The sequence below is a fragment of the Osmerus eperlanus genome, chromosome 18 (assembly GCF_963692335.1).
Source record: "Osmerus eperlanus chromosome 18, fOsmEpe2.1, whole genome shotgun sequence".
In the NCBI taxonomy this organism is placed as follows: domain Eukaryota; kingdom Metazoa; phylum Chordata; class Actinopteri; order Osmeriformes; family Osmeridae; genus Osmerus; species Osmerus eperlanus.
In genome coordinates, this window is record NC_085035.1 from 9,816,259 (window position 1) to 9,834,559 (window position 18,301).

General features: G+C 40.9%; 1 protein-coding gene across 5 annotated transcripts in view; it reads right to left on the reverse strand.

Moving 5' to 3' along the window:
- sema4d (sema domain, immunoglobulin domain (Ig), transmembrane domain (TM) and short cytoplasmic domain, (semaphorin) 4D) overlaps positions 1-18,301 on the reverse strand; it is a 132,128-nt gene that overhangs the window by 63,151 nt on the left and 50,676 nt on the right. For 3 of the 5 annotated variants that reach the window (XR_009932709.1, XM_062484671.1, XM_062484668.1), the window contains exon 2: positions 16,484-16,575. Coding sequence is in view for 2 of the 5 variants with exons in the window: in XM_062484671.1 (XP_062340655.1) it covers positions 16,484-16,494 (11 nt within the window). In the remaining 3 variants the exon portion in view is untranslated. Of the gene's footprint in view, positions 1-6,564; positions 6,635-16,297; positions 16,371-16,483; positions 16,576-18,301 lie in introns of those variants that run through there. The other 2 variants (XM_062484669.1, XM_062484670.1) reach the window with 2 other exon arrangements.

Consider the following 18,301-nt stretch of genomic DNA (forward strand, 5'->3'; position numbering starts at 1 on the left):
TTTTCAAGTCGGATGTCATAATTGCTGCGGCGAATATTAAAGTATAAGCTACGTGTGCACTACATTAACATTCACGACAAAATTAATGGAGACAAAATAAAACATTTGCAGGCTCACATGAAGTGGGATTCGATCGCACTATAGAGCAAAAATACATATTCACCAAAGGCCATTGATTTACACTGTGAGCTATACCAGCTCTGAAAAATTATCTAAACCGTTACGTATTTATTAACTACGTTGGCCTTCAGGTAACATCTTGATTTGGCTTCTTCTGAATCAACTGGTTCCCATAGACACTACACAAATGTAGGCTACTAATCACGTATTTGGGGTTGTTTCGAGGCAATAGCCGTATTTACCACAACATCAAAGCTCCTTCTGACACCACATATTTAAAATTCATACGAACAACATCGCTGCTAACCGAAACAGTACGATCAAAATACGTGTAACCCTTTGAAAACACAACATGGGTCTATTCGTTTCCTATGCGATTTTGTGTATGGATGAGTGTTTCTTCGCTACATCTTTGAAATCAATTCATTTCATAATGTAATATTCCGATCAAATGTAGTGAGCACTACATTACAGCCATTCACGCCATAATAAATGGAAACTAAGAAATTAAAAGATTCTCAAGCTCGAATGAAGTGGTATTCGATCCTACGAGCAAAACCACATTCATCACTGCAGTCAGTTGCATTACACCACGAGCAACTGAAGTACATGGGAATTTTAGGAATTCTGTCACGGATTTATTAACTAAGTTGGCAAAAAAAAAAGTCTGCGATAAAAAAAAAAACTGTGTTCATTACGCGTGCAATGCACGTCAGCGAATGTTCTCAATAGTATGTTTCAAGTAGGCTACCGCCGAACCCTCGTTCTGTTTTGATCAATAGTAATCGAGTTGATAAGCGTGTCTTCTTGTCTGATCAATACGCAACTGTGAGGTGCGCGAATGGACAGAGCGGCCAGTAAACTGTTGTTCCGCTGCGAGGGCCAGCCCCGACGTGCACGAATACACCTGTACAAATGCAAATTAAATTTCCACTCAAAATGCTGACAAAAGTTTGATTAACGATTTCTAACGCAGCCTCCATTGGTATTGTAGCAGAGTCACCAACAAACCACGTGCCATCACACCTTTCCCCTACCCCCAACAAGGAGAAAGGGGGTTTCCCCCGTTCTTATAAGAAGCTTCAAAGCTTCTGGCCCAGCATGGGGTCAGGAACAGAGGCCCCACGGCCTCATAGTATCAGACAAAGGATTTCTAAGGAAGAATGTTTGGTAACACTTTATAATAAGTCAACGCTTTTTGGCATTTACTAAGTGTTAACTAATAGTTAATTATTTAGAAAACATTTTGAAACATTAACAATACATTATTAAATAGTTAATAATATTATTATTAAACACTATGTTGATCATTAATAAACACTGTTAAAAATTATGGATTTTATTCATAATACAATTCATAAGGTGTTTGATAACTGCATTATCATACTTTATAGACAGCTTGTTAATATAGTTGCAAACCAGTAGTTTAAAAGGTGTTAGTGGTACATGAGCTGCTTTAGAAAGCATTAGCAAATGGTGAACAAACCATTTACATTACCTTTACAAAGCATGAGTAAATAACTAACAACATATTTACTTATGTCTTTAATTAATGTACGCCAAGTCGAATACATTATGTACACCAATACTTAGCAGATATCTTAACAACTATTTTATAAAGACTTACTAATGATGCAACTTCTGATTAGTAATGCAAGTTATAAAGCATTTACTAACTGTTAGTTAAGGCTGTTGCGTGACCTAATCTAGTGTGAACTATCTATGCCTTATTAAAGATTTATAAGTTATTTATTAAGGTATTCTTGTCCATTCTCGAACCTCACATTCACAAAGGCTGAACATACGTTTCTCAAAAGGAAACAGACACAACACAATGTGATACACAAAATTACTATTTTATTGAAGTAATGACAGGCATGTGTCTTACTAACTACTTAGCTCTACTAGCCGAGAGTGACAGCGGTCGATACGTTAAAACCTCAGTTTGATATTTCCCGGCATGACCGGACCGAACGGTCGAGGTTAGTAAGTTGTTTATTATATGGCGTTTTTATCTCTTTTCATTTAAAACATGTTGTTTTGTTCAGCTCTAGTCTCAAGTCTTCTCACGGTGTGTTTCAGGTGTTAACACCTAGCAACCAATCTGAAATCTGAGCAACCAAACCTAGCAATCTGCCTAGCGCTTGTCGTTTATCTCTCTGTGTTCACACTTTTCTGCTCTTTTAGAAAGTTACGAATTTCCTCGTCGCTGTTGATGTCTTCATTGTCATCTGGATAGTAAAACTCCTCGATCTCGCTCATTTTGAAGATGACATCAGCGGAGGGCAATAAGAATACGTATCAGACCGCAGATGAGGTCAATACGCGCATAGATATATATATATAAAGACTATGGCTGTGTCTACTACCGCGCACTTGTGCACAGGAGCCCTTTCGGCAGCTTTTCATTTAATTTCTAAAATAATGGCGGACAAAATGACTCGCAAGCAGATTCGCCTTAGATTCGCGGGTGTCACAATCAGATTTGCGTCCGTCACTTCCCGCCAAGTGGTTAACTTAAGTGTTCCATTTGAGACAGCACTACTCAGCAACGGAGTTGACTACAGATGTAAGTGCACTGTATTGCAGTGCACTGTATTGCAGTGTACTTAGTAAAGTGCGCGGTAGTAGACACAGCCCATGAATACGCGGCTGGCATGACTACCCATTAGCCAATCAGAACGCTCGTACTGTTGTTGTAATTGAACCAATATGCTGTTCTTATTGGTTCAGAAGACGTTCTCAAAAGAGTTGTTAATATGTTGCTTTGGAGATGTAGTGACGTCACCTGTACAAGTGCAGCTGATTGCTCTGACAAGATGGCGTCTGCTCCAGATTCGCCGTGTTTGATTTGGGATCTTCCCACGTATTGTTGTAGTATATAAGAAACCAAATGTTTACTCTTCGACAGGTCAGCAAACGCTTTGTCGCCTCAATTTGTTAAAACGATTTGTTTGTAAACAAACAAATCTGTTTAACAAATCTCTGCTTTCAAAGGCGTTTGCAGACCTGTCGAGGAGTAGCTAAACATTTGCAGTTTATTACAGCCATTTTTGGAAAATAAAATACAGCTTTGGGTAACCAACTTTTATACCAATTCTACTGTATTGCTTCTTAATGGAAATAAAATACTATTTTATTACCCAGGTAAATAAATTAACAGCTATTTCTTCTAAAAAAACAAAAACACAACATCTATAGGCCTGTAGTCTTTCTATAAATGCTTAATAAGGCATAAATAGTTCACACTTTAGATTAGGTCACGCAAAAGCCTTAACTAAAAGTTAGTAAATGCTTTATAACTTGCATTACTAATCAGAAGTTGCATCATTAGTAAGTCTTTATAAAATAGTTGTTAAGATATCTGCAAAGCATAGTGTACATCCTGTATTCGACTTGGCATACATTAATTAAAGACATAAGTAAATATGTTGTTATTTACTCATGCTTTATAAAGGTATTGTAAATGGTTTGTTCCCCATTTGCTAATGCTTTCTATAGCAGCTCATGTACCATTAACACCTTTTAAACTACTGGTTTGCAACTATATTAACAAGCTGTCTATAAAGTATGATAATGCAGTTATCAAACACCTTATGAATTGTATTATGAATGAAATACATAATTTTTAACAGTGTTTATTAATGATCAACATAGTGTTTAATAATAAGCTTATTAACTATTTAATAATGTATTGTTAATGTTTCAAAATGTTTTATAAAGGATTAACTAACTATTAGTTAACACTTTGTAAATGCCAAAAAGCGTTGACTTATTATAAAGTGTTACCGAACTTTCTTTTGTGGATTTACAAACATATTCTCAAGAACTACATGGCTCATGGACACTATTTCAATGACAGTAGTTGATGTGTTATAATGTGTGCTTTTCCCATTTACTTAGAACGTTGTTTAATTGATGTTTGATTATAACTTCCCTTCAAGAAGAGTTACGTTAGTCAATTTTAGATCCAAAATAATTGTGTCATACTAACAAAACCATTTATGAATGTTGTATTGTTATATTCTGAAGTTTAAGCATTCCATGGACATTTGAAATAACGGAACTCAAAGCTAGCAGCCACTTCACACCTCTAGGCATATCTCAGGATGACGCCCAGGTGGGGAATTTAACCAATGACCGAGTTCACCTTCACATGGATACCCCCCTGTTCTTTTGAGTATAAAACCCCCAAACGTACAATCACCCCCGCTTGTTCGTAGGAATACCTGAAGTGAAACGTGTCATTTCTGACTTTCCTCTTAACTTGCAAATTCACTGAGCGCCCGGAACTTTGATGAGAGATTCTGCTTTCTATTCGTTGGACATAACGAACCATTGACTCCTTTCTTCAAACCGACAAAAGTAACTGCGATTTGCAATATTTCTTACTTGTGACATATTGGCATGTTGGTGGTTTAATTGTTGATGTTTTATTGTAGTTTACAAATTATTTAACCTAACCATCGTTAGGCCAGTTGCCATTGAGCGTCCATTGTTGCTATAGAGGCCTACCTCTTCCTCTCTACCTCTAAAGGCCCCGTCACACCATAACGTTCTAGTCAACGTTCTATGACGTTAGAGGAAATGTTGGTAATCGTCCATGGTCGCTGGTATAGAGCCAGAAGAGCGTTGTGTGGACGCTGGTGACGCTGGTAATCGTCGTTAATCGTCGGAGAACGCTGGTCCCAAAAAAAGTTTTGAACATGCACAAAAGTTCTCATGGAGACCAGCGTTCTTCAACGTTTAATTGTAAACGCTGGATAACGCTGAAGAATGTTTGTGGACGTTTGACTTGGTTGTTATTCATTGTTTGCGAAAGCAAACATCGTTTTCATCGTTTGCTTTCGTCACACGTCGTCGCGACCCAGTGACACGTCGTCACACGCTAATAGTTTACATAAAATAATAGTTTACATAAAATATATACAAAGTGTACCTAGATGCAGTGTTGGTGAAGTTACTTTGCAAGTGCAACATTAGCACGGGAATTGTGCATCTATAATTCCAGGAATCTGTGTGTGTGTGTGAGCCACCAATTTCACAATATCACAGGCACTGTACACTATCTGTAGTTTAAGTAATCTGTGTTTGTGTGTTACACTGGCATTTTAATAACCGACTGCATCACTGGCACTGTGAACTAGTTAGACTGAAACAGAAAACACCCCAAAATATTCATTTGAAAGCAAAAGAACGTGAGTGACTATTTAAAATGAGGGTGTGCAAATTTGAAAGGGAGAGATTTTATAAAAGGAACACTGCTAACCTGCTATATAATTACTTTCAGGGTCCCTTGCTTAGCTAACCTAAAAAGACCACATTAAAGGCGAATGACGGGTCAGCCCTAGCAAAGGGTGTATTTAGTCTGGGATGGAGAGATTTTTCAAAACAACACACCCTTCCCAGGTCACATGGGCTGACAACATATTTAAAAACACTATAAACAAATGGTGAATGAAGTGGCTCCCGCAGTTGTGTTGGAACATGGCTCCCTGTCAACCAATTGATACACTTTTGTAGTTAAATAGTAAAATGAAATGACGGTGTCCAGTAAAAAAAGATGATTCTACTGACAAACTGTCAATGTCAGAATAGAGAGAAGAGAGACAGCCATTGCATATAGTCATGAATAGTCCTGACTATAATGTGGAAAAATGTTTAATTATCCCTATATCTACATAAGATGTAACCACACTAGAGGCAACAAACCTTTTAGGAGGATGTATTTTCTACTTCCTTGAGGCAAATGTGATCTGTTGCCCAGGGCTTGGGGCGTAAACCAGGACTATTTTAGGAGCTGTAAAAGAGCTGTCCTTAGGCCTTGTGGTTCTCTGGTGGTGCTTATGGTGCTGGTTCTTTTTCTGGTGATTGCCAGGGGCAGGTGCCCCATCATCAGTCATGCCAACAGGGCTGAAGGTAAAAGACTGGTGCAGAGCCAGTCCCCTTTCTCTTACTGCTCTGATCCTCCTATGTACCCCTTCTCTTCTAATTGATCAGGAGAAGGGGTACACTTTCTGATAAATGCAACAAAAAAAATTAAGTGCGAAAAATCACTTGCTGAATCAACAGTTGTTAGGTCATACAACACCAGCATGTTTTAAGCAGGAACACACATGACATTAAAGTGGGTGTGGGAAGGGCACCATTTTACAGGGATTGAGGGGATCACAGTCATATTCAGCCCACTGGAGAAAAGGGAATCAAATTGTTTCTATAAAATAAAATCACTTGATTTGAAGTAGTAAGACTAGTGCATGTCAGTTTTAAAGCAAAGGTAGAAGCTATGTAACTTCACCCTGTCTCATGCAGAAGGTGATAAGCAGGCTCAGCTGGGGAGCAGGGGGAGCATGCAGCATGCAAGTACCAGCATGCAAGCACACATCTGCTGTGGGCTTAATGGCAGCAAAGAGGCTGGGGAAAAGAGGGAGGGAGATTTCTGACCTGTGGCTCCTCAGCGCTGTTCTACCAGATGAGAGGCTCTTCTTCTGGGGAGTGTTACAAACTCCTCAAGCTATATGGAGGGGAGGAGGAAGGGAGAGACAATAGATGAGGAATGACAGTCATTACGTTAGCACAGCTGTGAAGCTGAGAACAGTCAAGCTGGGCAGGATGGGCAGACATGGAGGAACCGCTTTAGATCAATTGTCAGCTTGGCAGAAGTAGCGTAAAAAAAAAGAAAAACGCTTATACAATGATGTGCCATTACAAGCATTCGGAAACCTGCCATTACACCCACAACCTGTACCACCAAGTCTAGTCTAACTCCTGTGAAGCGCCAGAAGCTTATCATTACGGAGATTTGAGGTTTGATGATTCTGGGAGCATTGTTGTGGCAAGCAGTTTTTTGCATCCGCTGTTGCACTTAACCTTTCAAATAAATCACTAAATGCTAAAACTAGGGATTTGAATTTGGTTCTTAAGCTCTCAAAGTCCAGTCCTCACAGTCCACTAGAACACTAGAAGGTAAGTGGCGTACCACTAAATTGGAGGTTTTCCACCTGGCCTGGAAGGACAGCCTACTGGAGTACAAGCAAGTCCTCATCAGGTCCAGATCAGAATACTTCTCTAAGTTGATAAGTAAGAACCAGCACAACGCTAAATTCCTATTTGATACCATTGCAAAACTCACTAAGTACACACAGTGTTAGTACAGATCTCTCTCCCAATGATTTTCTAGAATTCTTCGAACACAAAATCTATGCAATTAGGGACAAACTACAGACCAGCTCTGGCCAAATGGCCATAAACACCCACTTCAACCATATCTCTACGCAGACATATAGATGCTTTATTTGTAATGCAAGTATGTTTTTTATAAATCACAACCTTTGCGTGGAAAGTGGCGTACGCACATTTTAAGCCCCGTTTTGTGCGTACGCAATCTTTATAAATGAGACCCCAGGTCCATGTACTTTGCGGCCAATGGATTTTCGTTTTGAAATAAGAAAACCAAAATCGGGAAACGAGCTGTTTCCCGACTACCATTTAGAAATAGGAAAACAAAAAACGGAAAACGACCCATTTTCCATTTTGATTATAGAAAACGGAAAACAAAAAAACGACCCGTTATCTGATTTTCTTTGATGTGCTTAAACATGGAAATCGGGAATTAAAATAGTGTGTGGAAATCTTCTTTCTCAATTTTGCGTAGATTTTTGTGTTGTGACCCCGAAGTTGCTCCCACGAGCTTGACAGTCACATATTCAGGATGTCAGCAAATTACCAGAACTGCATTTTTCCATCTACGTAATATTGCCAAAATACGAAAATTTCTCTCAAAGGATGATGCCGAAAAACTAATACATGCATTTGTTACGTCCCGATTGGACTATTGCAATGTGTTGTTCTCTGGCCTCCCAATTACCCACCTAAAAAATGTACAGCGGGTGCAAAATGCTGCTGCTAGACTATTGATCAGAACAAGAAAGTTTGATCACATAACATCTACTCTTGTCTCTCTACACTGGCTCCCTATCCAAGCCAGAGCTGACTTCAAAGTTCTACTACTAACCTACAAATCTCTGCATGGATTGGCACCACTGTACCTCTCCGGTCTCCTTGCACTCTATTGCCCCGCAAGGACACTTAGATCTCAAGATGCCGGCTATCTGGTGGTTCCCAAAATTAAGAAAAAAACAGCTGGAGGTAGGGCGTTCTCATATAGAGCACCTCTTCTCTGGAACAAATTACCTGTCTCAATTAATTAACCCTTGTGTTATCTTCGGGTCATTCTATTGCGACAACTTTACCGCATACAAAAACAAAGTGAAGCATTTTCTTTTAACCGTTGGGAAGAAAATTATTTTTATTTGTTTTTGTATTGGGTCAAATTGGGTAAACACAACGATGGTTCGTTATGAACCTTTGGGTCATGTGACCCGAAGGCAGCACAAGGGTTAAACCGTGCAACGGAACGTAAATACAAATACAAGCAACTCAATCGCTACCAAGACGAAACTTTTGACATCGACGTTGTCTATGTAGTCCAAATATTGACGAAGACTTAGGGGGGCAAAAATAAATAAATATATATGTGTGAGAGAACAATGGTTGTGCCCTTGCCGAAGGCAAAGCACACCCAATAATTAATCCATAATCAGTGGACAGCATATAATTGAAATGAACAATTGAATTTAGGTCACTGAAATAACCCCAAACACTGAATTAATAAACAACTTTGGAGGGGTGGGGGGTGAGCAATTGTACCCTAACTACTGTTAAGGTCAATTATATACAACTAATGCAGTGTCCGTTTGAATGAAATACTTTAGTGATGTGGCAGACGGGTGGGTCTCTGTGCTCAACTTCATACAACGCCTGGTTCTCGAGATAACTGAGCCACAGACAGACACACGTACTGAGTTTCCCAGCTTTATAATCAGAAAAAAAAGGTTATGCAATACTTGTCTAAAATAACTTTGCTTAAATTGATCACATTTATACATTTCTTACACATTTCAAATGAATGCATTAACTCTGAATTTGCATACTAAGAGGACTGAAGGTTGTATCAATACATCATTCAGCACAACTATTGCTTTCAAGGGTACTGGGCTTTCAATTTGGGATATTTAGACCAAGGTCAGGAGATATATCGGTTGGTGGGAATCTCTTGTCTAGGTGAGAATCTCTGGTCTTACCAGACAGTCACTACAAAGACAACTGGCCTCCAGGAAAGGTGAGGCCCTGCAATCCTGCCCCTCTTGCACCCCTCCACAAACAACCCCCTGCCCTCCTCTTTCTCTGTCCTGACAGCATGACTGTCTTTGAAAAGTTGACAAAGGACCAGATTGATGAGCTAAAGTTGAGAGGTCACATCCTCCTTGACATACTAAGGAACAGTCTGATTTGCCTTCACTTGACTCCTACAAAAAAACATTGACACAAGCTTTCGACATGTCTTAATTGAGGCCTGTTTGATGGGCACCCCGGACACGACCATGCCCTTGTGACACGATGGACAGAGACGAAGAGGAAGTGGAGATGTCACAGGTTTGAGTTTCTGAATTGATGACTGACACTGAATGAGGGCCATTGGGCTGAGATAAATAGTGTGCTTCACAAATGTATGGTAAACATACTGACAGGGCAACCAAGAGGATAACTAAACCGTGACACCTGATTTAAATTCAGTTTTGTAGGTTCCGGCATACGGGTTCAAGTGTGCATAAGATGTCCTACAATTCATTGACTGGCCTTCTTCGCAAATAAGTGAACCAATGCCCTCAAGGGACATTGTGAATCATGCTCATTTATAATATGTAGTTCAATATGTAGCTTTGGTCTCATACCAACCTGTCTCATACTGATCCCATAAGAGTCTTATGATAAGACACATAAATACACAGGGACACAGCGTGGGAAACACCACTCATGCCTGGCTACGTGGCCTTACCGGTAAAGACAGTCATCTACCCCTGGTCCACATTCGGATCTGCCCTGTTACGCTTACGGTCAGGGTCGGACTGGCCGTCGGGAGAGTCGGGAGATTTCCCGAACGACCGGTCAAACGGCCGCGGCATAATACAAATATATATATAATAACAATATTAATACATGGCCTTGGGCCGGCCTGCATTTCAAAGTCCCGGGCTGTTTTTCAGTCCCAGTCCAGACCTGCTTACGGTCCATCTATTGACATCCCAACACTCTGGCAGGCCTGTCAGAAAGCCTGGGGGCCAGGCTGGGGGAGGGGATAAAGAGGGTAAAAGAGAGAAACTGAGGAGAGGGCTTGAGAAAGGGGAAGGCAGATCATGGGATGACAGTATGGAGGGAGTGAAAAGGGACAGTGCACCCGGAAAGTATTCACAGCGCTTCAATTTGTCCATGTTATGTTACAGCTGTATTCCAAAATTTACTAAATAAATAAAAATCTTCAGAATTTTTATTTTATTTGTGCAAATCTATAAAAAACATTTTTTTTTTTACAAATCACATGTACATAAGTATTCACAGCCTTTGCCATGACAATCAAACTTGAGCTTAGGTGCACAGAATTAGATTCTATGGTGGTAGGCCAACCCAGTATCATTCTTCTGCGTATCTATGACACAGAATTACACTTCTATTTTGCGTGCCGTATATATGCCAAATCCCTGTTTTGCGTGCAGTTTATATGCAAATTCCTCCCGTTCATTTCTATCAACAGAAAATGTGTCTATATCACACGCAGAACGTCATCAACTCTTCATCAATTATACGTCATCATCCAGATTCTGATTTTACGGAGATTCATGGTATCGAAGCTTCCAAATGTATAATCCAACCCTCGTCCACTCTCCCGCCCACCTCCCTTACTGATTGTATCTCTGAAATAAGAATCTGGTTCACCCAAAACTTCCTCAAATTGAACAGTATAAAACCGAGGTTCTCCTCATTGGCACCAAATCCACTTTATCCAAAACAGTCAGACAGTTTTTCTCTTATTATTGATAACTCCTCCGTTTCACCATCCCCCAAGGTTAAGAGTCTGCGTGTCATCATTGACAGCATACTATCCTTTCAACCCCACATCAATATCATTACCCGGTCCGCCTACTTTCATTTCCGAAACATCAATCGTCTCCACCCCTCCCTTACCCCCCACCAGGGCCGGGGTGGGTAATCGGGAGAGTTCCCGGTGGGCCGCTTCACTTTTGGGCTGGTCGAGGATTTTTTGTTGTTGACATTTGTCACGTTAGTCTATATTCTAACAAGTAGGCTACACACGTTCCGCATTCTGACACCTCAGGCTCTGCATGGGTTGTACCATGTGAGGGAGTTCTCCCCTCCCAAATAGAGTTGGTTGGGTCCATAGCTCGTCTTTTCCAAAAAGTTTTCCCAGATCGGCTACCGATAGCTGGGACGGGCGGCCCTAAACGATACGCGTCAGGGAGGATGGATGGGAGCAGGGCCGGAGTGATGGCATCGCTAGACAAGGTTTTACCAATTGATTTTTTTTTTTGCTCGCGCTCTATGTGCGCTAGCATTAACTGTAGAAGTCCCTATCTTGCATCACATCAAACCCATACGTCCTAGTTTGGGGCAAAGCTCCTAATGTTTACAACGTCTGGCTCCGTGCCTGATTAACACTCGAATCATTAAGCAGTCTCAAAAATTGTATCAATATAAAAAATAATATGATCCCTTTCTGTAATCATGATACAGTCCCTCTACCTCCAGCTCCCTCAGATCCTCTTCCTCCATACACCTGTCTGTCCCCTCCACCCATGTCACCACCATGGGGAGTAGAGTATTCAGCCGCTCTGCTCCCCGTCTCTGGAACTCACTACCACCCCAAATTAGAAATATCGATTAATTTCCCCATTTCAAATCACAACTCAAAACACATCTGTTTAAAACTGCTTATTCCACTTAATGTCAATTGCACTGCTTCCTTCTGTTGTTTTAAATTTAGTTGTATTCTTTTTTTTCTGCTGCTTTTAATGTTTTTTTGTATCTCTGTACGGTGTCCTTGAGTGCCGAGAAAGGCGCCTTGGAAATAAAATGTATTATTATTATATTTTATATACTTTTTTTGTGGGGGAATTTTCACCTCAAACACCTTCACGCTGCTCATTCTCATTCTTATTTTTATATATTTTTTATTTTATATTTAAATTGTTGTATTCTTAGATTGTTAAGTTCTTAAAAATAGTTAAACTTTTGTACTTTTACTTAATTTAAGATTCGTATATGTTTAGTGTTTTGCACTTCCCTGCCACAGTAAATTCCGTGTTTGTATAACATACATGGCAAATAAACCGAATTCTGATTCTGATTCAAATAACAAACAGCAATTATTATTTGCCACCAACACCAAGCTGCATTCTTGTAAATAAAAATAAGAAAAAAGATCACACACAGGCAATATATATATACTGTATATAGGCTGTATACAGGCCTGGTTCTTGACAGCTATGGAAGTGCGGTCTGGCACATATCCTGAGTGGGCAATTATGGGCATAAATTATGGAGATTATTTTTTTTTAAATTCTGATTTAACTCTGTATAACTCGAGACAACTATCATTTCAATATTTACCACCTACGTCCGACTCTGCGTCAGACTAAAATCCGACTCTGGATGATGACGCATAAACGATAAAGAGTTGATGACGTTCTGCGTATGATATAGACACATTTTCTGTTGATAGAAATTAATGAGAGGAATTTGCGTACACAAACCTAGGTCCTAGTATTGGTTTGATGTGAGTGTACATAAGGACTTCAACAAGCAATATTTTTAGCTTTATGTAATCTAAATATTACGTTGGACTCCTATTGTTATATTTGCCGAATGTATTTAACTATGCTTATTATATTTTACTTAAATTAAATATCAGTTTTGTACAAATTTGACAAGGGAATTATGATACTAAGGCCCAATTCCAATGTCCCCCCTAAACCCTAATCCCTGAATTTATCATCAAAGGACCAACTACACACAGTTCTGACTATATTAACCATCAGTGAGATTTGTGTTTAAACTTACATGTTAACTTTTATTTCTAACTATGTTTGCGTCAGGGTAAGTTGCTCCTTCCATGCCATGTTTGTTTGCCGTTCTTCTTTCTTGTTTTATTAGGCAGATTTGCCAGGACTTTTCTCTCACTACTGGGCTTCCTCTGGTAACCCTTGTGGCAAAAATGCAGACTTACAAAAAGGGTGCATTAAGGGCTTAAAATGTCTGCAAAAGAGCCCTTGTGCACTTGGTGATTTGACAGTGGGACAGCCCTAAGCCCTTACAGACTTCAACATCTGTGAGTCTGTGAGGGTGGACATTGGGATCGGGCCTAACCGTTCGTAAACTCTCAGATTGATTCTCCTTCCGTCTTCTCTGAGGGAAAAAAACGTTTGTCATTGATTCAGAGAGTTTAAGGAGAGAGGGGGCTATTCACAGACGGGTCAGTTGTAGTGAGAGAAGGGGCTGACCGAATCAATGCGCTCTTCAATTAAATATTTGTTTAGCCATGTTTAAACAGTAAAAAAATATATTTACATTACATTTAGTCATTTAGCAGACGCTCTTATCCAGAGCGACTTACAGTAAGAACAGGAACATTCCCCCCGAGGCAAGTAGGGTGAAGTGCCTTGCCCAAGGACACAACGTCATTTGACACGGCCGGGAATCGAACTGGCAACCTTCAGATTACTATCCCGATTCCCTAACCGCTCAGCCACCTGACTCCCTATATATAATAATTTAATAATTTTGTGGTGGTAAATTTTTTATTCTGGCGGGCCGCCACTAATGAATTGATGTATGGGAAACACTTTCCTGTTTCCACTGATCATCCTTGAGATGTTTCTACAACTTGATTGGAGTCCACCTGTGGTAAATTCAGTTAATTGGACATGATTTGGAAAGGCACACCTGACTATATAAGGTCCCACAGTTGAAAGTGCATGTCAGAGCACAAACCAAGCCATGAAGTCCAAGGAATTGGACCTCAGTGTCTGTGGACCTCCGAGACAGGATTGTATCGAGGCACAGATTTGGGCAAGGGTACAGAAATATTTCTGCAGCATTGAAGGTCCCAGTGAGCACAGTGACCTCCATCATCCGTAAATGGAAGACATTTGGAACCACCAGGACCCTTCCTAGAGTTGGCCGCCCGGTCAAACTGAGCGATCGGGGGAGAAGGGCCTTAGTCAAGGAGGTGACCCAAGAACCCGATGGTCCCTTCCAGAAGGACAACCATCTTTGCAGCACTCCACCAATCAGGCTTGTATGGTAGAGTGGCCAGACGGAAGCCACTCCTCAGTAAAAGGCACATGACAACTCTCCTGGAGTTGGCCAAAAGGCACCTGAAGGACTCTCAGACCAAGAGAAACAAAATGATCTGGTCTGATGAACTCTTTGGCCTGAATGCCAAGCATCATGTCTGGAGGAAACCAGGCACTGCTCATCACCTGGCCAATACCATCCCTATAGTGAAGCATGGTGGTGGCAGCATCATCCTGTGGGGATGTTTTTCAGCGGCAGGAACTGATGTAGCTTGAGAGGTCCTGCAAAGAAGAATGGGAGAAACTTCCCAAAAACAGGTGTTCCAAGCTTGTAGCATCATACTCAAAAAGACTTTAGGCTGCTAAAGGTGCTAGAACAAAGTATTGAGCAAAGGCTGTGAATGCTTATGTACATGTTTTAATTTTTGCAAATCTATAAAAAAAAAAAAGAAACTTTTTTCACAGTCATTATTGGGTATTGTGTGTAGAATGTTGAGGAAAAGTGAAGCGCTGTGAATACTTTCCGGATGAACTGTGCAATGATCATGTAAAAATTATAATTATGTAAAAAGAAAGGCAGGTTCAAAGCCTGATTACATATTTAACTGTTGCATGAGCTAGCTATGAGCTTGACATCTTAGATGTAAGCTATTTGAGGTCAGGCCATTCAGGATTTAAATCTGTATTCTCATGCTAGCAATACCAGTGTGCACTATGTACATTTGGGGTAATCACCTAAGTCTTTTTGTCCTAGTTTCTCTATCAGGGCACGGCAGCCCACCAAAGTAAAACCTTTTCGGCAGAGACAGAAAAAAGGGTGAAATTCCAGTGTGTTTACCAACATGAGGTAGGACTACACACACACTCTTGCATTGTGAACTGGAGAGGAGGATTAGGGAGGCTTGTTTTTCAACAGAAAGAATCCCTGTCTACAAGTATTAGAACCCAAATCTGGATTTGGAATCATCAACAACAGAGTAAATCCTGCACAATAGACCACGGCCTCCCACGTTCTTTAAAGTTAAACTATGATCTACTAACCCTCAGGGAGTCTTGGGAATAGAAGACTAATAGATACATGTATCTGGAGATACAATTCACACCATGAAATATCCACCATATTATAGGAAAATGAACCTATTTGTGCCTCTAGGATGCCGAGTTTTAGGAACAATTTGAGAGCACAGATCTATTGGAATGTCCTGATATCCAGAGTGTGCTGCCATGCCAAATAAAAAATGTAAGGGGATGTGAAAAAGGGCGCAAACTGCAAAATTCCGCAATCTGAGTTGCATGAATTTTAAGTAGTCTTGTGTTGAGGGGAGCTTTGTTCCATGCCACTGATGGGGCAGAGGGTCAGTCTCCCACTCTTCCTTCACTTTATTTTGGCAGGAACATTTATCATTCTTTCCTACTAACAATTGTGCGACAACACTGACTAGCACAGGCAGAACAATGGACAACTAAATCTGAGGACTCCCTGCACCCACTGCACTGGTTGCAACGATCCCTTGATTCTACGATCATCTGGACCACTTGTCAACAAGCTCATCACTTACTTACAACTCATCATCCAATTTGTAATTTTTTTTTCTTACATGCAGAGATCCACTGAGTAAAGAATATGCTACTGCAGTCTTAACTAATTGCTTACTGAGCAATTGACTGGATTAACTCACACTAAAAACTCACAAACGGGCTTCAGTGTCTTTGATGAGTTACGAAGAGAGGGGGAGAGAAAGTGGTAGGAGAGGGAAACAGAGCAGCAGAAAGCAAAGGCAAAAAGATGAAGTACGATAGACAGAGAGGCTGACTCAGGCAGACAGAGACAAAGGGAGGGGAGGAAGTATAGGGGTAGACCCAGGCAAGTCGCAACATTTAACACAACACACCACAGCCAACTAGGATGCAAATCGAGCCCGATGCAAATTGTATCTTCAGGGGCAAAACAGACTGACTCTTTGTACCAGCGTCTCCCTTTATCCTTGTCTGTCTGTCGGTCCCCCATCTCCACGGTGACTGGTGAACGTCATCCAAGAAGGCGCAGTATTGAGATGACACCGTCTTGACTTCATGCAGGACAACAGTTGAGACACTGTGGACCTTTCCTGGTGAACGCACACATGCAGACACACGTGCAGACAAACACTTACTTGTCTGTCATGGCTTCAATGAGAGAATATAGATTAATGAAAACGCCCTTCTTCGTCGATCTGGGATGGCCTGAGGATGGTTCGACAGTGGTCTGTGAAGGAGAGAGAGGGATTTTCTGTTGTTTAAAGCAAACATATTCAAACCTTAATTTGTTACTCATGCTCTAAGCCTAATTTTAGGCATCGTAGTGAAATAAAACTTATATATTAAAGCTTGGTTAGGCAAGTTTTGCGAAGATAGCTATTTTAGATTCTGTTTGACACGATTCTAATCTAAATATCCCACCCCCTCCCTTCAAAGCCACTCACACAAAACTACAGTAACGCGCATTGAGTGCAGGGACAGCGTACGCGTAGGTACATTTACATTTCTGGGACTAGCCTTGAATGGACTCCATGCATGTCTACAGTTTTAACTAAACTCCATTAGCAGCGAATTTCATTTGATATCAGTGCATAACACTGCTACTTGCTTTGGAGACATCGATATACATAACCGTAACCAAGTGGTTACGGCTTTGTGAGTGGCTTTGAAGGGAGGGGGTGGGATATTTAGATTAGAATCGTGTCAAACAGAATCTAAAATAGATAGCTTCGCAAAACTTGCCTAACCAAGCTTTAATATATATGTTTTATTTCACTACGATGCCTAAAATTAAGCTTAGAGCATGAGTAACAAATTAAGGTTTGAATATGTTTTCACCCCTAGCCCTTACCCCTCAGTTTCAAGGGACAAGGGCTAGGGTTAAACTAAGGGGTAGGGGGAAGACAGAGAATTGGGATTCAACCTCAGTGAATTGTAGCTGCAGTGCGGCCATAGATAAATAAAGAATAGACAAGGAGATCAAACACAAAGCCTAGTGTAAAATTGAAGCCGCGCGTTCTGATCTGAAGCAGCATGCCGAAACGTTCTTAAGGCCGAATTATACTTCTCCAACTCCGTTACGGACAGACGGACGGACGGATTGGTTGCATTTATAGTACTCCGAAGGCTGTGGGTGCTGAAAACAATTCACCGCCAGAAGAGTAGGTGGCGCAACGGTTTTTTGTAAGTCGTCGTCGAGTGACTTACAGCAATGGCGGTCAAAGGATTCTGTTCGTCCTGTTTATCACGGCAACCCCGCCCCCGCCCCTGACGCAAGCGGTTCTTAATACGGACCAATCACAGCAAAGGGGCATCCGTAAAATGACAGACGGATAGTCAGGAAAATCAGGAGGTGCACGTAGAGCTCTCCGAGGGGCTCTACGTGGGGTTTAATCGAAGAAATACGGTATGACAAAAAAACACATTAGATACCCTTTAGATAGCCTTTAAACCAGCAAACATGGTAAACAGAATACACGCCTTCCATAGCAGACAGCTGGGACTGTCTTTAGGAGGGAATATGGTATTCAGCTTTATCTTTCATTTGTTTCACGAAGTTCACTGGAACACTAAATGCTACACTATAGCGGACAAAAGCATGTGAACAGGCTGAGAGAAGTTGCTCCCATGCCGGAGTTGCTCGCAATTAGCCAGGCGAGGCCTGGTCTTCACCAACTTTGTGGGGGATATTGTTACCATGGCAACCTAGGCAGCCACTGAGCATAAATTAAGCACATGAAGCCATCCACCAGTGAGCATCCTGGCAGAAAAAAGGACAGGAGGAAGGAAAGAAAGCAATTTACTACCTTCCACCAAATCAGTGCCAGCAGTAAATCGCATGGAGTGATGACTTGGATGACTATTCTCAAAGTGCCGTTGATGGCATTTACCTATGGCACATTATCAGCATACATGTCCGCAGTACAAAGGCTGCAGCTTTGATTCATGGTTTT